Genomic DNA, 25,316 nt, shown 5'->3' on the forward strand with positions numbered 1-25,316 from the left:
ATCCCTTTACAGAAATGCTCTTGCAAAGGAGACTATGCATGACTTTGGGAGAAACTTGTTGTTTCTTTGTTATTTGATCAGGAGTAGTTGGAGAAATTCTTGCCATGGTCGGGGAAAAACTCCAAAAGAAAGAGACAAAGACATAATTGGTACCAGTCTCTGCTCTTTTGGTCCCCCTGGCTAACTACTCTGCTATCAGCACAGGCTGGGCCGTTGAATTCTCATTCTAATTGGATGAACTGTGGGCCCCGCATCTTAAACTATAAGGCCAGTTATGTATCAGTTCAGTAAAATTAATGGTCCTTGGGTCTAACTACCTCTTTATAGCAGGGTGAGTCCACGACTTGACTCATTCACGAAGACCAGTGGGGAACATAACAGGGCCCCAGAACATAGCATGCCCCCAGACCTTAGCACAGCTGACTCCATGGTGGAAGTATATTCAGGCTGTGAAACTCAGCAGGTTACAGCACCATCTGCCAACACTATAACAAAGACCTACTCCAGCAAGGTCCAGAGTTCTGAGAACATCTCTAAATGTACTAACCTTGCCTTTTGGCTTCTGTAGCTCTGCTTTTGGCTAACTGTTCTTGTTAACTGAAGTATGCCAACCCAAGACTGGATTTTCTGCTTAAAAGTTCACCCTGAGAAAGGGTGGGGGCTACACTGGGATCCCAAACACCCAGTATAGTCATAGGCCAGCTAATAAATACTTTCTATTGGCTTAAATTTGTATTTGAGCAGTGCCCTCTGGTGGACCCCCCCCAAAAAAAATTATAATTACATTTCCCCCTGCCCTTTCCTCCTTCTAACCCTCTCAAATATCCCTTCTTACTCTTTCAAATTCATCAGTTATTTTTTTCAGTAATCATCCCCACTTCCTATAAGCATATAATTTTTATCAGGATTCTAATTTCACAACTACAAAAATCAGCTGATACAAGATGATTTGATAGAAAAAATTCCACCTTTGATGTCTACTATTCTTTAAGAAAATGGAAGAACGGCTCTAAAGACAGCCTTGGACCTAAAGAGTAGCACCTTAAAAATAGAAGAAAACCTTCAGTGCGAGTGATCATCACAGACGTTCAAATTTAACTGGCTCTGTCTGGTTGGACTCAAGATTGGTAGATGCTTGTAATATTTGTCTCTTTCTGTCCCTTTCTATTTCTCACTTTAGGCTTGAGGTTGTCTGTCACTAATACACCACGCCTCTGCCACTACTTCAACAAACATAGGTGAGTGTTTGTGACAAGTCTTTTCATATGCAGAGAATGTACTAAATGCAACATTAGGATGAGGAGAAAACCCAAAGGACATAGAAGAAAAAGGTAAACTTAAGGTTTAATAACATTTCATTTATATATGTGCCAAAATAATGTAACGTTAACAAGAAAGAAATACAAAGCAATTGCTTATTACATTGACATTTTAATAATTTTTAGAGTCTATATAAGTAACATGAAAGGTATAACTAAGTCACTAAATTTTCATTTTTCTTCAAAGCATGAAATAATGTGTTAAAGAGAAACTCTATATATGAATTATGTTATTATAATTTTTCTTCCTGAGAAGCAAATGTAATTCTTTATCACGCAAATCAGAATTAATAGAAATGGCTCTAAATACTTTCTAAGTTATTTTTTTACTGGTGGTCCTTGCTTGTTATTTCAACAGATATAATGAAACAAATTTGATTTAAATTTGATTTATTACTATTACCTGTATCTGCGTGCAGTGTGTGTGTATCTGTGTGTGTGTGTGTGTATGTGTGATGTGTGTGAGTATAGAGGTATCAATTCCATGGAATGCATGTGAAAGACAGAGGACAACCCTTAGAAATCCATTCTCTTTTTCCACCGTGGCAATCAAGTGGTCAAATTCAATGACTGTACTTACTGTACCAACCCAATGACTTAAAATCCAATTAATTTTAACAATGCTTTTACTGAGTTGCACTGAAATCAAGTATGTTAACTTTTAAAAATAGAAACAGTATGAAAGCACACTATGTTCACTTTTCTTTCCTATTACACCTTTAAAATGCAGTCTATTTTATTGCAACAAGAAAACACTAAGCACATATAATTATTTAATTTGAATTCTTTAGTTACTATGTTATTGAGTGACAGTAACATTACCATTTTAACATGTGATTGCAACTGAGCTACTTTCAAAGAAATTCAGTGTGTTAGTTGCCATTTCAATATACCAACATTACAATTATTAATTATTGACATTATGCCCTTTGTTTCTTACCATTTTTTGGATATGCAATGTGGTATTTTTATTTATACTACATCACATTGTTGATTGATCAAATATTTGGAATTAATATATGGATTTGGCTAAAAGAAAGCACAACAAATGGAGCAACTGTAGTGAAAAAGCAGCAACAAGAAATTCAAACAGAATCATGTATACAATGAAGGAAATGCACATGGTGCAATAAGACAAAATGACTAGGTATAAGTAAAGTAACTGAAAGAATAACAGTAAGAGTTATGCCATGTGTCCTAAATGTCTTCCTGAGCTAACACGATAAAAAGGGGTCTCAAGCTCATGGCTGGTTGAAATTTTGAATTGGCTAGCTAGTTCAAGAATGGCTCCAGGAAAGTGGTAGAAACTTAGAGCAGGCTAGTTCAAGGAGGCAGATCAGTGTAGTCCTGGTGTAAGAGTTCCTTCTGTTTGTGTGCTGCTTTCATTGGTTAATGAATAAAGAAACTGCCTTGGCCTAGGTGATAGGGCACAACCTAGGTAGGCAGGGAAGAAAACAGAGTTCTGGGAGGAAGAAAGGCAGAGTAGGGGAGAAGCCAGGGATCCCACACGTGAGATGGACGCCAGTTAGAATTTTACATGGTAAACCACTGCCACGTGGCAATACACAGATTAATAGAAATGAGTTGAATAAAGTTGTAAGAGTTAGCCAATAAGAAACTAGAGCTAATGAGCCAAGGAGTGTTTTAATGAATTCAGTTTCTGTGTGGATATTTCAGGGCTAAGCTAGCTAGGCGACTGGGACAAACAAGCAGCCCCACCCTGCAACATAGTCCCACTCCTGCAGGCTGTATAGGGACTCAGGCTCTTGCTCTCTCTCCTTCCTGGCCTGGCCTCACGAATTGGAAGAATCTCCCTCTGTCACAAGCTCTTTTTTTTTTTTCGAGACAGGGTTTCTCTGTAGCTTTGGAGCCTGTCCTGAAACTAGCTCTTGTAGACCAGGTTGGTCTCGAACTCACAGAGATCTGCCTGCCTCCGCCTCCCGAGTGCTGGGATTAAATGCATGAGCCACCACAGCCCGGCTGTCACAAGCTCTTTAACATGTTCTGCTTGCTGAAGTTATAAAGCACTGCAATTAAACAAGCGTGGTGAAAATTCTAAAGGAGGAAAGCAAGCTTCCCTTCCTTACTAGTCTACTATGTCAGGCATTTTACACAACTACAGAAGGCAAACATCAAACAGATGTGAGAGAAAGCCTCCAAGATGGTAACAGTGAACCCATGAATTCTGCGGAGAAGAGACTGAACAGAACATGTAACAAGAACAAGGGACATAAAACGGGGCCCAAGTAGGTAAAACACCTTTCTTCTATGCACTAACAATCTGTGGAGAAACAGATAAGCCACAGGAACATTGAGCGGCTTCATTCAGGAACCTTGTCTTGTCTGTTTGTTCATTTTGGCTGACTATAATACTATCTCAAACCAATCCTTGGAAAAGGAGTGTGAAACTGAGCCACTCAATGCGTAATGCGTACACATTCTTTTTCTCACTGTTAAATCCAGATGGTTTGCTATAAGAGACAGAAGACAGTCTTAAATTGAGAGGCGCAATACAACTTAGAGGATAAAAGTGTTGGTTTCAATAACTAGCTGGCCTCCAGAACATATCCAGGAAAGGTTGGAGTGTCATGACTGGTGTCCAGTAGCCAGAAGTAAATTTCATTGAGGACAGAGGTACGATTTATCATGACTTCCTGGTCTATGTCATACTGGTAAGAAGAATAGTGGTGACAATGGACAACTCAGGCTCAGGAACTTTTAACTCTTCCATTTTCTTGTCAGAGTTATTCTTCATAAGGGCAGTTCCTATCTCTATTTCCTGACTACATTGCCTACAATATATAAATCTTACATATGGAGCCCATGGCCCTCAGGAAAGAACACTGGGTGCTTGAATGGCAAGTATCATTATTGAAAATTGGTTGAACTGTGAAATTCACTCTAAAATAGTGATCAAGTTCATGTCAGTCCGCTGTGCTGCCTGTAGCATCATCTCCAATTGTGCATGCACATCAGCAAGCTTCTGTCGATCTAAACTACCCCGAAAATACCACCGCTCATAGCAATGCACGGGGATGGGGTAAACCACGTATTTCAGCTCCATAAGCGGTATTAAGTTTTGCAGGATCCTCACGAGCATAGACATTGTAATAGGGTTAGAAGCAAAACTAAGCACACGGAGGTGGGAACAGTGGCTTAGAGCAGGGATAAGAGAAGTTATGGTAGAATCTGTTATAAGACAATGATTTATCTCTAGATACTCCAAGGTACCAGAGACATTTTCCATAAGGGTCTGGAAAGGCTCACAATCTTCCCAAGATATTGGATTGTTACTGAGATTCAGCAGCTTGAGTTGGGTGGCCTGAGGACACTGGGAAAGGAATCCAAAGTCTCTGTAAGAAAGCTCACAGAAAGGCAGATTCAAGAAATCCAAACCAGGTGGTAGGACTCTGTAGGAAGAAAACAGAAAATTGATGCTGAAGAATGAGGAACTGGTGGTGGGAAATTATCTAAGAACCTAGAACAAACTTCTTTGTACATACAGTGCTGCAGCAGCTAGCAATGTGGGCTTTAAAATAACTTAATACATTTTTGGCTCTAGGTGATGTGGGAGTGTCATATATCAATCTGTTGATTTCATTGGTTAAGCAATAAAGAAACTGCTAGGCCCATTTGATAGGCCCACCCTTAGGTGGGAGGAGTAAACAGAACGGAAGGCGGGGAGAAAGAAGCTGAGTCAGAGAGTCGCCATGATTTTCCCACTCCAGAGAGACGCAGGTTAAGATCATTCCTGGTAAGCCAGCTCATGGGCTAAACAGATTATTAGAAATGGGCTAGTTCAGGTGCGAGAGCTAGCTGAGAAAAGGCTAGATATAATGGACCAAGCGGTGTTTAAAAGAATACAGTTTCCGTGTAATTATTTTGGGTAAAGCTAGCCGTGCGGGCGGCCAGGTGCGGGGACACAGCCCGCCGCTCCTATTTCAACATCTAGGAAAGACTTTTCCATGCTTAGACACATATTTTCAATCTTCAGAACATGGACAAGATATTATTATGCTTGGGTCTGAGAAATAAGGAGTGGAAAAATTTAACCTAGTTGGCAATTACAATCCACATGGATCTAATTCTACTATTTGATGGAATGGAGTCAGGGATAACAGCCAACTGAAGGTTCCTAAATGACAATCTCTAGATTCTGGGCCTGATCCTTGAGCACAGCACACGAGCAAAAAGGATCTGACAATATGAACTATGGGGATCTTTTCCTGAGTATGTATGTCAACACTACAGCATGAAATCTTTACCTCCTTCTACCTCAATGCTTCCAGTTCATCTCTAGATACCTGGAGAAACAGTTTTTCTTTTCATTAAGATAGTTGAGGCCCTATATTGTATGAGTCTAGTTATCTGAATAAATGAATAGGTACAGCTTATTTTTGTAATCCTGACTTTTTCTTCACTATAAATGAAGTGTTCTAGTGGACAGTTTCAAAGTTCCGGTAGTGCTACTGCTGAGGAGAAGGGAAAAACAGACTCCATCGAGCCTTAGGAATGCCATAGTCTAGATTCTTTCCTGTCTTAACAACAGAATGTGAAGAAGAAAACCAGGTACCTCCCCTCAGACTCTCACCTGAGCAATTTGTGTAGACGATTTGTGAGGCAGAAGAAAGACAAGCTGAGCTCCTGAAGGTTCTTCATCCGCTCAAGTTGGGTAAGGAAACTTTTGAATGTTTTCCCATTCAATGATTTAAGGGTGATTTTAGACAGACTAAGACTGTCCAGGTGGACCATGTGAGACAAAAGGGTTGTAATATCACCAAGAGAAGCCTGATCAACTGCCAGGCGTTCAATACACAACAGATCCACAAGTTTGAGGGCATTTTTATACTCAGACAGTTTATCAATCTGCAGATCTCGACAGCAGAGGTGCAAGGACCCGGAACTCTCTTCCACTTTACTCAGAAGCAAAGACAAAAACTCCCTTGCTCTCAAGGTGCCATCCAGGGAAAGGTCCACTAGTAATTCAGTGGGGTAGCTGGACAACTCAACCTCAGGCACTACATTTACAGCGCTGTGCTGGCCTTCTCTCTTTGGGGCAGAGATCTGAGAGTAGGAACAAGACCGAAGACAGAAAGGAAATGTTGTCCTGGTTTGAAAACATGTGGTCCTGCAGTCAGCATCATGCCTCAAATCTAGGATCTTCAGTTTGGAGCTTCTGTGGGGAAAAGAGGAGATAGCACATAAGAGAGGCGGTATATTTTAATACAATCTAACAGAACCAATGATAACAAGTGAAGATAAAACTCGTCGGGTGCTCAACTCCATACAGCAACTAAACACAGCACTTTCCAGCGTTACCTCTGTCCTAGATTCTCCATCAATGCTCACCCATTTCAGTGCTTCTGTCTTCTATGTAATATGCTCATCATGTTAACCAATCGATCATCCTCAGTCACATCTCTTACAAAATTAAAACCCTCTGTAAGACATTAGATTCTTTTAAATGACCTCAACTGAGAAGGTGGAAAGAGTGTAACATCCGGAGGGGGTGAAGGACGCCAAGGAAACAAGGCCCTCTAAATCAAGATGATACACAAACAAATGAAGTCACAGAGGCTGAGGCAGCATGAACAGGCCTGTATGGGCCTGCACCGGATGGGGTCCTAGAGCTGAAAGAAGTGGACATATGCCCTCATCCCTAACCCAGAACCTATCTCCAACTGACAACCACCTGCAAATGAAAATTGAGTTTCTTCTAATGAACTCTCACCGGGGTGTGGGGGAACCTTCTCTTAATGCAACCAGCAGCAGAGGGCCAACAGAAAACCAACTCAGTGCCATCTGTGGAGGTTCATCATGTCAAATGTGGCATCTGAGCTGTTGAAAAATTATCTTATGTTTTAATTTTATTCATATATTTAATTTTTTCTTTCTTCTTACCCTATGGGTCTTTTGTGTATTATGGGTTCTAGTGTCGTGGGTTTATGGGATTCCTGGCTGCAATTCAGTGGTTTTCTACTTCTATATTTGTTCCTGTGCCTTTTCTCGGGCACTTTTCCTTCTCTTTATTAGTTTTGTCCTATTCTAATGTGTTAGTTTTTGCTCTATCTCATTTTATTTTATTTTTATCCCTTAGAAGCCCATTTGTTTTCGAATGAGAAACAAAAGGGAGTGGATTTATATGGAAAAGGAAGAGGAAAGGAACCAGGAGGAATAGAGGGAGGGGAAACCATAATCGGAATATATGAGAAAAATATATTTTTAATAAAAGAAAAAAAATTAAAAACAACAAGATCTCAACAGTTGGAGCAAACACCTCCCTTCCATTGTCAGAATTTACCACTAACTATCGTTGCTATATCTTTTTCCTCCCCTGTCACAGGTTGAAGAATAACCTCTTGCTGTCTCTCCATGTCACTATCATACAGAGTCTTACCGGGAAGCAGAGTTTACAGCAGGGAGGACCTGAAGACCATCCACAATGGCTTTTAATAGTTCACCGTGTATTTCATGTCCTCTTAGTGTTCCGATGTGGAGACAGAAAAATGGCCAGACCTTCACCATTGCTGTCAGTGTCTTCTTATGCCCACCCAAGAAAGCAGCAGTGAACAACGGAATAAAGAGGTCTCTTGGAATCTCCTCAAGTGATTGGATTATTACAGTCTCAGTACTGAGCAGACTCTGCATAGCAAGGTCTAACAGTGTGGCTGGGTCCTTGCGGTCCATCTTCATGAACCTGCATAGAGGTGAGAAACAATTGGCAGTGCTGACCCACTGTTAGCACTGCAGAAAAACATTTATAGACTAAATATATGGTGAATCAGATAATGATTTCTAGGATCTCTATTATAGGCACAGGTTAGATAGTGATCTGGTTATATCATTATGTATATGAATATACAATATACATATGATAAAATGACATTAGAAATTAGGAGTATGTTAGAAGTCAACATTAGGTAGCTACCTACCTGCTAATATTTCCTCTGCAAAGAATACAGAATTAACAAGAAGGAGAAATGTAAATATACACAAAGGTAGTGTCTTCATTTTCCTGGAAATGGAAAGTATTAAGTCATCAAAAATAATTGTAAGTTAAAGAATGAAACCCCAGGACATCACCAGAACCAGACTTTCTGGCAGGTGAAGAGAGATCAAAATTTCAAAAGATACACATAAAAGGTAATGATTTGGGGCTTCAAGTCATTCTGAAACAACAGGCAGAAAGATTATACCTGAAACAAGCCCAAATTAAGAACACTATGTCTTTAAGATCAAGGAATGCACGCATTTTAGGAAGCAGACTAAAAAAAGAAAAAAAAATCTCTGATTTAAGTCCTCTTACTGTCTCTCATACATAGAAATTAAAAAAAACTGTTAATCTGGAAACAGAATAGTGATTCTGAGGGTCAGGGAAGGTTGGCAATTTGAGTATTGAAAGTGAAAAAAGAATAGCTGGATATGATCAACATAGGATATATGTAGGTGTAAAAAGATGATAGCTAGTTCTATTAAAATGTGTGTGTGTTAAATAAAGAAATACATGACATCAAATAAGGACTATTATAATTTAACACTGCAGCCTTTGAACCACAAGGCTTCTGGGAAAGAGTAATTTAAATGAGGTTCAGGGAATTATTTCCAGGCACTTTGGAAAATATGAACAATGAAAGGAAGGAAATTAAAAATATGGAAAAATAGAAGAAACAATGAAATTGGAACATACAAACAAACAGAAATAGTTATAAAGACAGAAAAATTGGAGGGACAGCAAACAGCACAATTAAAATAGGTATATTATAAAACGATGTGACGTCAAAAAAGCAAACTTAAGAAAAACAACAAGAACAAACATTAAAATTACCAGTAAATAACATTTCTCTTTTGTCACCTACCTAGTCTATGATGCTAGATACAAACCTGTACAAACTAGAATAACTTGCTGACTGACACAAAAATCATCCTAGTCAAATGCAAAGAATCACATTTACTTGAACCCTCTCAGAACTGTAATTCCAGGATATATAATATCTAAGAAGTCCTGAGAATATAACCCAAGTTAAAAAAAATAGATTCCTTTTATAGCTTAAAAGAACAAGAGGGGCTGCTGATTCCATCCCATCAGTCAAAGAACTGTGATTCTTTTATGTCCAGCAAAAGTCAAAATGACCTTACAAAAAGGAGAGATTTCCCAGACTCCAGAAGCAAAGGGTGCTTTCAAACTGTTACAAATACTAGTGAAATTTGTTCCAGAATTTGCAGAGTTTACCAGATCTGCATGTTCCTGGGTGCATATGTGAATATTCCAAGAATTTTTCTCAAAGGTAGGTTTTGGGTGAGCTTACTGTCTGGTTTAAGAATGGCTCACAGGTTCCACAGTAAGGATTCCAAAGCAATAGTACTGTAATTTGATTTTCTTCCAGGCAAATTTAACGTTCAGAAGATATCACTTCTCCTAAGCTAATGTATCTACCTATTGTAATTTTAAAAATATCTGCAAACATTTTGAAAGTTAATGATGAAGCTCACATATTAAAGACTATGCACGGCAGTTAAGAAAATGAAAAGACAACCGAGATGGAGTTACGGTACCAGACAAGAGAGCATACTACAAAACTCTAATTACAGCATCACGGTAGTGATGCAAAAATAGACAAACAGCCCGTGGGAATAGCTTAGAAAGCTGGGAAGCAGAATCCAACGCCAAGGGGAAATAGTGCATTTTAAATGTAGTATGGAGAACCACTGGGACAGGAATGTAGTATGGAGAACAGGAATGTAGTATGGAGAACCACTGGAACAGGAATGCACACGTAGTGTATGGTGCTAGAGCAAATGAGACCTTTAGGAAAAAAATAATTCATGAGACATGCTACATACCGAATAGTTAAAGATAGAATCATAACTATGAAGCCATATAATGGTGTGAAGAACGCATACAAAATTTTAACAGGATCATAAGGAACAGGCTTTGTAACTGGATAACTTAAACTTTAGGGCAATTGAAAATAAATGACGATCAATCTGACCACATAAAAATAAAATAATCTCAGACGATGAATCATAATTAAATCAGAAAGTAATTAACAAAATGGGATGATGTGTTGGTTCCACATATTTGAGACATTTGGTTAATAAACTATATATCTAACTCCAAAATTTAGGGACCAAGGATCAAAACTTTGGTATAGAAATGGAACAATAATGCCCATTGATAATTTGCAGTAAAGCTATGAATGGTGGGAAGGATTTGTAGGAGGGTTAAAGGATGCTAGAAGCATTCAGATAAGTTGGGGTGTGACAGTAGCAAGGATAAGCTACATGCATGTACAAAAGTCTCAGAGAACAAACTGATTAAAAATTATAAAATCATACAAAGTACAAAGTAAAATATAGATCATGCTATCTTTCATGTATGAAAGCAATATAAAAAACATGACTTCTCTTTGTGCAAAATACACTACAGGATGAACTAGGCCTGAAACTTACAGGAAAAGGATGGGAAATAAAAGCACGGAAAAAGAGATGAGAATAGGAGTGACGTTTATATAACAATACACTTTGGTAAAGTTTTTTATACTCTCAAAAATCTTATTTTTGAATATGAAACATTTGGTCTGCGTGTACAGATTCGAACAGCACTGCCATAAAATATCCATTAAAATGTGCCTGTACTGAACATGTATAGGATTTCCCTGTGCCATTATTCCCTATACAATATAGGAAAAATTACTTGAATTTACATTGCATTAGGTATGACCAATCTAGAATTAATTTTAAGCATATGGTAGAATTTATGTGTTCCTTATGAAAATACAACACAACATATAAGAAACTTGAGTATTCACAGAGCATGAATGAAAATTAACTATGCATGTCTTGAAGTCAATACATCATGGATAGCAAGAGTACAGGGTAAGCAAATGAAATTACTCAACATGTGGACAGGAGGATGCCCTAAAACCAATAAGTTAAACTAATTACAATTTACATAGATTTTGTAAATATTTACATAAATATTGTAACCATGCTGGAGAAATAACAAAATATTTGTGCCTAGAAAGCTTTAATTTTATTGAACAAGGTAAAGACAGAAATAAAAGCACACATAGAAGTAAACAAATGTTTGTATCAAGTACAGTTAGTAATTCTGAAACTAATGTATATGTATACTGACTAGGAAAGAATAGGTAAAGATATCCTTGATATAAAAGGCAGGTGAAGGAAAAAAATTTAGAGAAAAAGTTAGCAAGATTTGGAATCAGAAGCAGCATCGTAGGATTCTGTCATTTATGTATGTGTGTGTGTGCTTGTGTGTGTGCTTGTGTGTTTCTATAAATATGGCTACATGCATACTATATCTTACTTCTGCACTTGGGAAGGACTCACCAACAGAAAAAGCCCATTAATAAAGACTATCTAAATGCAACTCACTAAGAAGAGGATTCAGAAATCCTTGGACAAGGGGATCTAAATCAAAGCCAGGATGGAAAAACATTCACAAGATGAATCTGAAATTCCTAGTGTCAGACACTTGTAGTGTACAAAGCAGTGCATCATTATACTGAGAAAGCAACTGACTAACTATAAAAGGAGGTCCCAGAATAATTCAAGGAACAAAATGTCTTGTAAGATGAATATAACATACAGTATCGCATTTATTCCTAAAACCACACTGGTACAAATAAATTAATCAAATACAGATAGTACCCTTTCCTAAAGAGAAATTCCCACAGGCAATATGCCCAAATAAACCAGAAGGCCATGATTAGGTACATTTGTAGCAGGCTAGTTCCTAAAAGAGATTCAAGTTCTGGGAATAATAGTATTTTTTCAAACTTAAATTGTTTCTTTCACCATATTTGCTATTAACCAAGGACAAAAGGTAGCAAGCGTCACAGCGGAGCACCACCCTCACCATGACTGATCCAAGTAATTATGGTAAGCCTTATCACTAATCCACGATCTCTTCTGGTAATGTGATCTGAAGCAGAAAATTAAAAAAAAATATGTGTGCTTTGACATCCGGGGAAAGCTAAGCAGGTTTTAGCCTAATAGTATGTGACCCTTCCTATTACGTTCCCATGAGAAGAAATCCCCTAGTCTAAGTACCCTGGTGCTCTCCTTTGTAGGTAGTGGCTCAAAGCACACGACCTGTTTATTTCCTGACCAGCAGACTGTCATTCACAGTATTGTGCAGAACAATCATTCCCCCATGAAGTGAAGGTCGTTCCCTTCTCGATACCACCAAGAATGTTCCACAGCCCTTTTTTTGTACTCTTTCTCCCAGAGTGTGACATTGTATAGTTCTACCCACAACACAGTGTGTTGCTCATTAGCTTTTGCGTATTCGTTTACTCTGTCTAATGTCAGTTACACTTAGCTGCTCCCAAAGCATTCTGGTGGGTATGCCCTGCATACCAGTAAAATGAGTGGGGAAAGAGTAAAACGTATTATTTCACAGATGCACACTTTCAATCTAGTCAGAAGAAAACATTAAATTCAAGAGGAAGATGCCAAATTAGAATCTGCCGATGGTGGCACAGAGCGAATGAGGAAACGTCCGGGCGAGAAGGGACAGACTCTGGAACACAAAGAGAGATTAGGATGGTATAAAAATAAGAAAATAAGTCACGGGAAGGTGAAAAGCACAGAGACAGGACTATGCCGCCAAAAGGAGCAAGTAGCTAAGGTTCCAGCAGCCGTCCCATGCCCGGGAAGAGGAAGGCAAAGCCTCGTTATAAAGGTAAGCTAAGTGAGCCTGGATAAGACCCTGAAAGCAGCACTACCCAAAGGGCACGCCCACAGTTCTCACCCAAATTAAGTCAAGTTGGGGAGACTTGGCTGACTCCACTCCCATGAGAGGAGACATCCATTTCAGCCCTCTTTGTATCCAAGTGTTGTAGGTGGGTGACATCTTGAGAAGGGCTTGCTGTTTGAGACAGTCTTACTCTGATCTTCCAAAAGAAGAAAAAAAGAGACATCACAAAATCATGACTAGGGACATGCTGCTAGTGAGTCTCTCTAGATGGACACTGAAGATCAGACATAGACATTTTGAGTTCAATTGGCAGGTACTGCAGTGAACAACACAATGGGGGGAGATTCCAGCATCCATGACAGGAAGCACCCCTCATAACCTAAGGATGGTTGAGGATGCTGATATATCATACTTGGGATCAGCAATCACTTTGAGACCTAGCGGCATCTGTCTGACATACAATTCATGACTGGTGAGAAGAAGAACTCTGAACGTTAGGCCCAGCACAGCCCCAGGATTCTGCAGTCCCCTCCCCATCATACAGCAGCCCTGTAGGGAAGGATATGAATGTGTAGAGACTGATCATCCAACCCAAATCTCAGTGCTATTTCTTCTTTCATTCTAAAATGCTCTTGGGAGACACACTTTGGCATAGACGTTAGCCACCCCACAGTTTCTGAACACAGGTAAACCCTGTCCATCACACAGAGAACAAAGTACGTATGGACAGCAGAGGCTTCTGAGACTCAAAGACTGGAAGCTCCTAAAAACGTGCAGCCCTGTTGGAATCTGATCCTTGAAGGTCCACTCTCACAACCGTCAAAAGAACAGGACAATCCAATTTCAGTTCATCCATCTGCTAGCAACCTGTGGCAGGCTCCAGTAGAGGACCTGCAAGGGAGCTGCTCTGATACTTGACACCTTCTTCTTATTATTTTTAGACTGTTGTATTGTCACAATTTTAATTCATAGGCTAGTCAATTGGTGAGGCTAGTTCAACAATGACTTTCTCCCAAGAGAAAGGCCAAGAACCTGATCGCTGTTCAGTCTATGAGGCTTCTAATTTCCAATTTTTCTTCTATTTGCCTCTTTGCTGTACTCTTTCCTTTCTAATATAATCTCAGTCATTTTCATTTTATTTTTAAGCCTCCCAGTTATATTTCTCTTACATCTACCTAATTATGTTTACAAGTTTCTTAATTGTGCAATCAATATTTTTAAGATATCTCTTCTTTACCTCTTCACATTCACATTTCTTCACTTCCTTTCTTTTGTTTAGTGTTGCTGCTTTTCAATGTCCTCTTCCTTGGTCCCTTAATTTATTTCATTCATTTACCATTTCTACTTTTGTCCAAACTGGTTTTTAACTTCGTTTCTTGCTATACATTATTTATGCTATTTCTTTTCTATAGTCACTGGTGCTGTAGTAGTTGGCTTTAATCAATCAATTAAAATTGTTTACAGTATTGTGATTATATATATGCATGTTTAGGTGTGATGTTTACAGCTGTTATAGTGCCTTCCTTTACCCTCTGTGAATATAGTGGATATTGAGTCTTTCATTGATAGACAGTCGTCCCCCAGGACATCTGGGTGGGCTGTAGACTCCACGTGATGCAAAAGTACCAATACAAACCATGAAAACACAAGGCATAAGCATCGTTAATCCTTAAATACTGAAACTCTTGAAATTCTAGACAAGTAATTCAAAATTCTACTTGAAAAATTACCAATGGCTTTCAAGATACAAACAAGGAAGGAAATCAATTCAGAATGTAAATATTCAAGTCAGCAAGGACATTGACACCTTGAAAAAAAGCAGGTAAGGAAACAACAAATAAGATGAAAAAGGTTACTGATATACTAGATCAAGGCAAAGAAAGGTTAGGGTGGGAAGAAAAGCTCAAGGAAACTTTACATTTAGACATCCATAAATAAAATCAAATTAAGCACGACCACAACTTTCGAAAATTCAGGGACATGTAAGATTCCTTGGGGTAGAAAGAGGAGATGGCATGAAAGCTAATGGTATGGGAAACCTAGCCTGTGAAATTATCTCTGAAAAATTCCTAAATGTAGGAAAATAAATAAACATCAAAGTACAAGAGAGATTTGGAATCCAAAATACACAGGGGAAAAAAAAAACAACCCAATTTATCTAAAATAGGTTGGAAGTAAAATGCAGGCTATGGGAACATCAACATCATTGAGTGCCTACAAGAACAAAGACACAATATTAAAAGCTTCAGGAGAAAAATATCAATCCACTTAAGAAAAGCAAAGCCACAGAGTAACATCAGATATCCTGTGAGCAACTTGAAAGCCAGATGACAGGGAACTATATCTTTTCATTCTTAAAATTGAGCAGATTCCAAACAATGCAAAGTTATCTTTTACAAGCTGTGGCGAGGAAGAAACATCTGTGGAATGATGATCACTCTGAAAGATAAACTCAAAGGCAAACAGTTTATAAACATCAAAGCAGCATTTTTAGAAAGATCCCTAAAGGAACCCTATGGGCAGGGGAGGAAGACAGTACGTTTTATGTTTTTCTTTTCAAGGGGAGGGTTTCGAGACACTGTTTCTTTGCTTAGCTGTGTTGTCTGTTCTGGAACTGGCACTTTACATCTGGCTGGCCTCGAATTTACAGAGATCTGCCTGCCTGTGCCCCAGAGTTCTGGGATTAAAGGCGTGTGCCGCCACTGCCTACCTCAATTAAAAAAAACTAGAAAATGAAATACAATAAAAAGAGAATAATTACACGTTGCGGTCTTTACTATTTTAAAAAGCTGACATATAAAAAATAACAAAACTGTCAGGTGGTGGTGGTAAATACCTTTAATCCCAAACTTTGGGAGGCAGAGGCACGTGGATCTCTGTGAGTTCAAAGCCAATCTGGTCTACAGAAGGAGTGTTCCAGGGCAGGCTCCAAAGCAACAGAGAAACCCTGTCTCGAAAAAAAAAAGTTTCACCTTGTAGCAAAGACAACTTCAGCAACTTCTTACCTCAGACTTGGAAAGGCTAGATTCACATTAGACATCTGCAACCTGTTTGATGAACAGACTGAGGAACAGAAATTTTTGAGGAGAAAGGATGCTTTGAGAGCATTTAAACACTCTAAGCAGTCACACAATTGAAGCGAATCACATCGGGATAAACCGTTCCTCAAGTGAACACCATCTTGGGACACACTGAAAGATCCAGCTAGATCACAGTTAATCTCCAAAGTCTGGATCAAGGTAATTGAGGCTCCAAAGGTTCCGTTTTACAAAAAGAAAACTGAGGCAGCGGTGGCACACGCCTTTAATCCCAACATTGGGGAGGCAGAGGCAGGGGGATCTCTGTGAGTTCCAAAACCAGCCTTGTGGACAGAGCGAGTTCCGGGACAGCCAGCGCTACAGAGAAACCCTGTCTCTAACAGCCCCTCACCCCGCCCATAAAATATAAAAAGAAAAAAAAAGTTTAAATTACTTACCTGGTATGGCAGGGAAAGTAATTTGACTTTTTTAGTACCTCAGCAGCGGCAACCTTCCCTTTTGGGTGGGTGAGGAGCTTGAAGCAAGATCCCTCAGCCTTCAGTGCTTGTCTGGCAAATGGATCCTCCTCAGATTACACAGAGGCAGGCACTGGACTTCAACTGGTTCTTTTGAGGTCAGCTGACTAACCCGCGTCTTTGTCCTCCTCTAGGAAACTGCGCCCAGATGGGCGGAGTTAGCTCCTCTGGAGCTACCTGCAAGGTGAAAATAGTTGGGAACTATCTGACGACAGGGCTTCCCAGGTTCGGGAATCAAACTCAGGTCCTCTGCAAAAGCAGCACAAGCCCCTAACTGCCGAGCCATCTCTCCAGGACCAGTGTCCAACGTTTTCCCCATACTACGGATTCTACAAGTCGCTATTTGTAATCTTTTCTATACTATTGTTTACAGAAATACAGTGTACTCTTATGCTATTTGGCATTTTATTGTGTGTCTTCCGTAGGAAGAAAACAGGACTGAAGTATTAGCCAATGCCTCACTAATGTGCCCTCAGTGAGTACAGCACTGCTTAGATAAGTGACGTATGGGTGCTGAATGGATAGACGATGTTTTCCTTGCTATGCGAGTAACCTTCTGGTTCCTATAAGACTCTCTCACCAAAGTTATACACCACTGTAAAATCCTTCTTTTTCTCTTCTGTTAATATTAAACTTTCTTTTTTTTATTCTTGTGTCTTTCATGTCATGTATCTCCATCCCGTTCATTTCTTTTTGTCATTTATCTTCCTCTGTCCTTGCAACCTCCCATCCAAAATAAATTAAAATAAAATAAAAATTAAAAGAAAAAATCCATCATGGAATCTGTAGCATGGCAGTGAGTCACACAGAATATTTTTTAGTCTATTCATTCTTTCTGTTTGTTTGTTTTTTTTTTTTTCGAGACAGGGTTTCTCTGTGGCTTTGGAGCCTGTCCTGGAACTAGCTCTGTAGACCAGGCTGGTCTCGAACTCACAGAGATTTGCCTGCCTCTGCCTCCCAAGTGCTGGGATTAAAGGCGTGCGCCACCATCGCCCAGTTGGTTTGGTTTTCCAAGACAAAATTTCTCTGTGTAACAGTCCTGACTGTCGTGAACTGTCAGTCTGTAGACCAGGCTGGCCTCAGATCCACAGAGATCTGCCTGCCTTTGCCTCCTGAGTGCTGGGATTAAATTCATGTGCCACGACCACCTGGCAAATTAGAAGTTTCTTACATGGAAATGTAAGTAAAATGTTATAGATTTGGGATGGTGCGGTGTATATATTTCTTGATCTTTTTATTAATCCTCGGAGAATTCTGTACAGTGTATTTTGATCATATTTCATCTTTCACGGATCCTCAAAGATACATCCAATTTTGTATTCTCTTCTTATTCTTTTAACCCACCAAGTGTAATTTTTGCTGCACCTGTACTCTCAGATTTGTGGCCTTCCACTGCAGCACAGTTGATTTATCAAGGGTCACATCTTTAAAAAAAATAGACTCTCTGTCTCTCTGAAGTTATCAATTTTCAATAGCTCCCCCGATAGCGGTGGGCTTTAGCGATACCCTCCCATTCCATTACGGGAATTTGCCTGTCATTGAACTTGTGCAGGTCTTGTGAATTTTCTAATGCTGCCTTGTCATAAACGCTATGACTTCATGTGTGTAATGTGGTATGCAAATGTTTCTCCCAGTCTGGAGAATATTTTCAAGAAGCATTATACTTTTACCCTATACATTTAAATAAATCTCTGACCTATTTTGTGTTGAATTTATATGGTTTGTAAGGGTACTTTGCCCCTCAGTATGAACATACAATTGTTTTACCATTATTTATCTAAATTTCTTTCCTTTCTATAGAACATTGTTTTGTTTCCTTCTCAAAATTCACTTGCACAGATGTGTATTTTCACATGCTGTTTCATTGATATATATGCCAATACCTATGCTATTATCTCCAATTCTGTAGTATATGTATAATTAATGCCATACAGAATGACTTCTTATACTTTATTGTCAAAAATATTTTAGCTGTGGTAAGTTTTGTGAATTTCCATGTAAATATTGAAGAATATTGCCTATATCTATAAAACAGACACTAATATTTTATAAACATTGCATTAAAAATTTAGAAGAATTTTGGGAAGAATTGACATTTTTCAGTGTTAATTTTTTCAATCCATGAAGACATTTTCGCTGATTAATCCCTTACAATTATGGTTATGAATTTTCAAAGAGTATGTTTCTTTCTGTTATGATTTCTGCATTTACATTGCTAGCATACAAATTAGCAACTGATTTCTTTTGCCCAAATAATTTTCTAAAGTCGCGGTTTTGTTCCTAAGTATATTTTTGTAGAATTGTTGAAGTACTTTAGTACAGTCATATCATCTGCAAATAGGAATAGTTCCTTTTTTTAACCTTCCACTCTTTGTGCTTGTGTTTGAATAATACACAGCCATTATTTCTTCTAATTTGTTTTTAAACCACATATTCCCAGTTCACCTCCCAGAAATAACACTCTAACCCCAGCCATTTTATTGTGTTTCTCTAAGTTTCTGATACTTTTGCTTTTCGTTGTATTTCCTTTGGCTTCTTACGTTCAGAAAATTCTGATGCTGTGTGTACAGGTCACCAACGGTGGCTTTTGTCATGTTTATTGGAAGACATCAACAAATCCTTTAAAGAAAACCAAGAAAAAGCAATCAAAACTGAATCTAAGAACACATCAGAAAAATCATCCATCATGATCAAGTTGGCTTCATCCCAGAGATGCAGGGATGGTTCAACATATAAAAATCTGTCAGTGTTATCTACCATATAAACAAATTAAATAAAAAACATATGATACTCTCACTGGATGACAAAATGCAACATCCCTTCATGAGAAAGGTCTTGGAGAGAGCAGGGATACAAGGAACATACCAAACATAATAAAGGCAACATGCAGCAAGCCAACAGCCAACATCAAACTAAATGGAGAGAAACTCAAAGTGATCCCACTGAAATTAAGAACAAGAAAAGGCTTTCCACTCTCTCCGTGTCTATTCAATATATTACCTGAGGTTCTAGCTAGAGCAATAAGACAACAAAGGGTGTCAAGAGGCTACAAATCAGAAGAAGTCAAACTCTCACTACTTGCTGATGATATGATGGTTACAGAAGTGACTCCAAAAATTCTACCAAATAACTTCTAGAAGTCATACACACCTTCAGCAATGTAGCAGTATACAATAGTAACTATAAAAAGTCAGTAGCCCTCCTTTACACAGATGATAAATGGGTTGAAAAACACATCAGAGAAACATCAAGATTCACAATAGCCACAAATAACATAAAATATCTTAAAGTAACTCTAACCAAACAAGTGGAAGACTAAAGAATGGATAAGGAAAATGTGGTACATTTACATAATGGAGTACTATACAGTGGAATAAAACAATGGTATCTTGACATTTGCGGGTAAATGGGTGGATCTATGAAACACGATATTGAGTGAGGTAACCTAGACCCAGAAAGACAAATATAATATGCACTCACTTAAAAGTGGTGTCCAACATAAGGCAAAGAAAAATCAGCCTACAATTCACAATTTCAGAGAACGTAGAGAACAATGAGGACCCTAAAAGAGACTTCCATGGATCTAATCTACATGGGAAGTAGAAAAAGACAAGATCTCCTGAGTAAATTGGGTCATGGAGATCATGAAAGGGAGTAGAGGGGGTGGAGAGAGGAAGGGGGAGCACAGAACAATATATTGCTCAATAAAAGCAGGATGTGCCCCTTCACATGCTCTAGAATTCATAGATGGGGTAGATGTTGGGGTGGGAAGGCTCATAGCCCTGGTTCTGGGCCTGGGTGGGAGTTAGTTTGGTCAGCCTGCCAGTTTCCCTCACCCTCAGCAAGAGGTTGTGCTCACCATCACTACCCTGGCTAGCTCATCCAAAGCAGCAGGAAACAAGGGGTGGGGCCCATTCTCCTACTCTTTTGTCCTAGGGGCTGGCTTACATGCACCCACATCACCAGGGTAGGCTCTGCTGCTTTGCCTACATGAGGTGCAGAGCCCACTCTCCCGAGGGCTGCAGTTAGTGAGGGGCAGAACCAGCTCTCCCATTCTCAGGCCCCCCAAGACAAGCTCTTCTGTCTGTCACAGGTGGTGAGGGTTGAGGGGGAGGGGCATCTTTCCCTCTCCCATGTCACACATGGCAGCTGAGATGGGGTTGTGGGATCAGCTTTCCTGCTCTCATGACCTCAGGGCAGCTTTGCCACTGTCCACAAGCAGCAAGGGACTAGGTGGATTGGTGGTAGATTTCTTTATATAGCCCATGGCAGATGAGTGGCAGGAATAACTCTTCTGCTGTCATGCCCTTAGGGCTAGCTCATGTGTGTGCCTTCTTTCCTACCAACAGGGTCATTTCTACTATGCTGCCTAGTCAAGAGGTAAGAGCTGCTCTCCCAAGAGCTGCAGCTAGCATACTTTCTTTGTCCATTTCGCAAACGTTCCGTCAGAATCTGTACCCTGGGTAAGGAAGTGGCCTTTGAGCTCAGTTCTTCACACTCTACCTGATATAAACAAGTCCTTTGCTTCTGTATACTTTTTGCCTTGTTTCTAGGTACTTCATTTCTTTTTAATTACTGTTATTTATTGAGACATTGTTTCTTGCAAAGTGAGGTAAGAGTTTCTCATGATCATGTATGCCAGTAAAGGGGGGTCCAGAGTTGAGTAATGCATTTTAGTCTGTATAAAAACCATATGAACTAGTTATGCAGTTGTTCATACTCTGCACCCCGTGTCCTGATTTGCGTGAGACCCTTACCCGGAGACCCCAACGCACCAGACGTTGACATTTGTGGGCCTCTCAGTTTGGTATGGGGTTTTCCTTGGACAGAGAGATGTGATTGGGAGTGGAAGGAGTAGCTGCGAGGTGTAAGCAACTGAGGTACAATTTTTCTTACTATCTTATTATTTCAAATCCCATATTATTCTAAATTATTGGCAATAAATCCAATTCAAAATGTGAGTTTGGGATTTCCAGGGGTTGTTGTCTGTACTTATATCTTTCCATTTTTGAGTATTGGTGGTTTTCCTTCATGGATGTTTGTGTACCATGTATGTGCAGTGCCCAAAGGGTCCTGAAGTCAGTGTCAGATCCTCTGGAACTGGAGGTACAGGTGGTTGTTATACCCACAGTGTGGGTGCTGGAAATCAAACCCCAGGTCTCTTAAACACTGACCCATCTCTCCAGTCCCTTCTGTAATTATTATGGCTCTTGAAAAACCCATTATTCAAAGTCTTTATCTCTGCTGGCTCTAACTAAAGTGTACATATGGAAATGTTCACTTCAGGCCTCCTGGTGGAATATTTAAGTTTCAGCCCTTACAAATGGTAATTCTGGAAGTTAAGACTGAGGGGAGAAAACCCTTTGCTGTTAGGTTTACAAATCATGATTTATAACAAATTAAAATACAAACTAAGTATGTTAATTTTTCACAAATAATTAGAAACTAGATAAATTTATACTGTCTTACAAAAGAAGGTATTTGAACTTCTTAAACACCTGTTAAAGGAGCCAGGGGATAGAACAGCAGGTAAAGGCATCTCCTGCCACACCTGACTGCATGAGTTCAATCCCTTGCACCCACCTGGCAGAAAGACAGAACAAACTCCTACAATTTGTCCCTGAAAGCACACACGCACACGTGTTTGCATATCAAATGTGACAAAATGTTAAAATACTTTGAATATATAAATACATATATTTAAATCATCCCCCAAAATATTGTTTCATTATGGAATTTTTATGAACTTATTTTTAATTTTATAAGAAACCACAGTTAAGAAACTTTGAAATTTTAAAGAGACCTTGAACTGTTAATATAATGAAAAAAATTAAAGGATTTGGTATTTTGAAGGTCATATTCCTTTATGTTGTAATTATAATGAAAGGTACTGGGAATAAACAAGGAAAGGTTATAGTTTAGAAGCTATGTATGTGTTTCAAGAAGGCAGAGGTCTACTGTAGTGGCTAGTTTGTCAACTTACAGAAATTAGTGTCATGGAGAGAAAGTGGACCATAGATGAAGGACTGTCTCCACCAGATTGACCTGTAAGCAAGTCTGTGGGACATTTTTCTTGATTAATGAATGGTTGATGAAGTAGAGCCCAGCCCACTCTGGGAAGTGCTTCCTGGGAAACTGGTCCTGGGTTGTATAAGACATGTTGTTCAACAAGCCACAGAAAGACACCAAGCAGCTTTCCTCCATCTTTCCTGCCTCTGCTCCTGTTCAAATGCCTACTCTGACTTCCCCAAATGATGGCCTGAGATTGGGACGTCATTTGTTACCTCAGTTGCTTTTGAAGTTTTTATCACAGCCATCAAGAAGCAATAGAGCACACACAATTATGTTACCTTTTAAATCTATAGAAAACAAAGTATCCAGAGCACCTGTTTGCACAGGAGTCTCCAGGAATACCATTCACAATGTCAGTACGACAGGAATAAACTCCAAGTTCTCTGTTCATTGTAGGGTCTAGTTTTCACCTCAGGGTGCACTGTCTGACAGAAACATGGCAACCAAGGAAAGACAGAGAGAAAAACTATGCCAATATTGGTCCAGTTTCAACTTCCCTAGTATTTTGATATTGTGAACACATTAGTCAGATCTGTACTTCTGAGTGCTCAAGATCTCAGAATATATAGTGACAGCCATATGGAAAACACAAAAAACAAAGTTCAAAGAAACAGGTAAAGTTAATTTTAATATTTTATTTTATACAAACTGTCCAATACTTTCCATTTTTTAACATGTAAACAACAAAAGAAATTGCTCATTACAATGGTATTTGAGTTGGTTTTGAAATTTTGTGCATTATATAATGATGCAAGCATTATGAAAAATGTGTACAAATTTGAAATGTTATATCACAAAATAATTATGACACATGAATTACAGCATATTTTAACATTCTTTTTCTTATTAATTTAGAAATATAGTGTTACCACCAAAATAAAATTAATAAAAACTAATATTAACTGCCTTGCCAATTTCTTATTACATTTTGCTTGTAAAATATAATTTGAACCCAGGCAGTGGTGGTCCATGCCTTTAATCCCAGAACTTTGGAGGTGGAGGCAGGTGGATCTCTGGGAGTTTGAGGTCAGCCTGGCCTACAGAGTGAATTCTAGGACAGGCTTCAATGCTACACAGAGAAACCCTGTCTCAAAAAAACAAACAATATATATATATAGATTTATACATTTACCAGTATCACTACTAATAACAAAATTCAATTACTTTTTTTTAAGACTGAAACCGAAATGATCTCACTTTAAAAAGAAAACAATGTAAAGAATTAAGCCATTGCATTTACTAATTTATTTCAATAGGTCATTATATATAAATTATTACTTACTATCTATTATTTTTGTTACTCAATGTCTGAAATGCAGTTGTTTTGGCATCTCAACAAAAGCTAATTTTGTATTTTTACCATGACTTGTGATGCAGTATGCATTTAAAGAAATTAACAATATGAGTAAGATATTGTTATGTGTCTGTGTTCATGTGTTGGAGAAGGTGCATGCACTTGACTGTGTGTGCGCACACATGTGCTCATCCTCAAACATGAATGAGTAAAGTCAGTATCTGTTTTCTTTTTCTACACATATTTTCTGAGGGCAGATCTCTCACTGAACTATAATGCACTATATTGCTAGAATGTCTGGCTATGTAGCCCTAATGATCTTCCTTCCTCCACCTTTTCAACACTGGAGTTACAAGTGTGCTCTTTAATGCTCAGCTTTTTACACAAATGCTAGGTTGGGAGCTGAACACAGGAGTGCTCGTGACTGAGGCATTTCCTTAGCCCTGTGTAAATTCTTAATTACCTACTTTACATACACCATTTCTAAGTAATTCTAGGATGTGCAAACTGAATTTATAATGGTGTTATATTTTGGAGTTTAAAGTCAGTTAGACTCAGTACTCAAACAGGGCTAGTATGCATCATAGCAAATGGGGCACAGCTAATGGAAAAGAGAAGCAAGCTATATATAGGGAATGACTTATACAGCTAAGGAAATGTACAGGATTGACAGAACTGGGAGTGGAATAGGGGAACTACAGTAGGGGGAATATTATGGCAAGGATCCTAAGTCCCAACTAAAAATTCATGTGACAAAGGCTAGACACCCAACTGAAGACTTCATGGGAAGTAGTGGAAACTTTACAGTTGGCCTACATCAAGGAATTGTCCAATTATAATTATGTTCTTGAGGTTATACTGAAACATCAGAGCCTCTGCTTGCCTGCTTTCCTTGTCCACTACTAAATCTTGGCGGTTTCCCCAGAGCAACCAAAACTGCCTATAGTAACTTAGGGGATGGAAACATTGTCTCATAAAAAATCCACCACCATATCCTCAAATATAGGCAGGAAAGGCTGTCATTGTTCTGATTTGTGTGGTGTACCAACAATTGAACGAACAGTATGAGCAGAAATATAGCAAACTAGGAGTTGATCATCCTGTATTACATGCACATCACTGTGATCAGTAAAATGAAATATATTAATAGTATACAAGAGATACACAGGAATTCTCGAAGTCCTCCATTTTTTTCTAAATTATTCTGCATACTAATTAGTTTATGTATCTATTTTCCCTAGGTGTAATTTCCCTCAATGTAAGAACCTTATATATTGCATATATGAGTTTAGGAAATAACATTTAGTACTTAAGTAGTACATATCATATTGAAATGGTGTAAGACTGTGAAATTTA

The 25,316-nt window shown here is 38.7% G+C and overlaps 1 protein-coding gene across 1 annotated transcript; it reads right to left on the reverse strand.

Annotated features, from left to right (window-relative positions):
- Positions 1-4,215: 4,215 nt before the first annotated feature.
- Positions 4,216-8,012, reverse strand: LOC142841505 (melanoma antigen preferentially expressed in tumors-like). Its single transcript, XM_075958432.1, has 3 exons — positions 7,717-8,012; positions 5,911-6,495; positions 4,216-4,729 (listed from the first exon to the last, which is right to left on the reverse strand). Exons 1-3 carry the CDS (start codon positions 8,010-8,012, stop codon positions 4,216-4,218), a joined length of 1,395 nt encoding a protein of 464 aa, XP_075814547.1.
- Positions 8,013-25,316: the final 17,304 nt, after the last annotated feature.

Source organism: Microtus pennsylvanicus, chromosome X (assembly GCF_037038515.1).
Source record: "Microtus pennsylvanicus isolate mMicPen1 chromosome X, mMicPen1.hap1, whole genome shotgun sequence".
Taxonomy (NCBI): domain Eukaryota; kingdom Metazoa; phylum Chordata; class Mammalia; order Rodentia; family Cricetidae; genus Microtus; species Microtus pennsylvanicus.

Bases quoted from the DNA above. Each gene is read 5' to 3' on its own strand.
- LOC142841505 (XM_075958432.1), bottom strand. From the start codon at position 8,012: ATGAAGATGGACCGCAAGGACCCAGCCACACTGTTAGACCTTGCTATG. The intron at 6,496-7,716 runs GTAAGACTCTGT...TTTTCCCCACAG, and splicing joins GCTGTAAACTCTGCTTCCCG to AAGCTCCAAACTGAAGATCC. The intron at 4,730-5,910 runs GTGAGAGTCTGA...TTCTTCCTACAG, and splicing joins CGTCTACACAAATTGCTCAG to AGTCCTACCACCTGGTTTGG.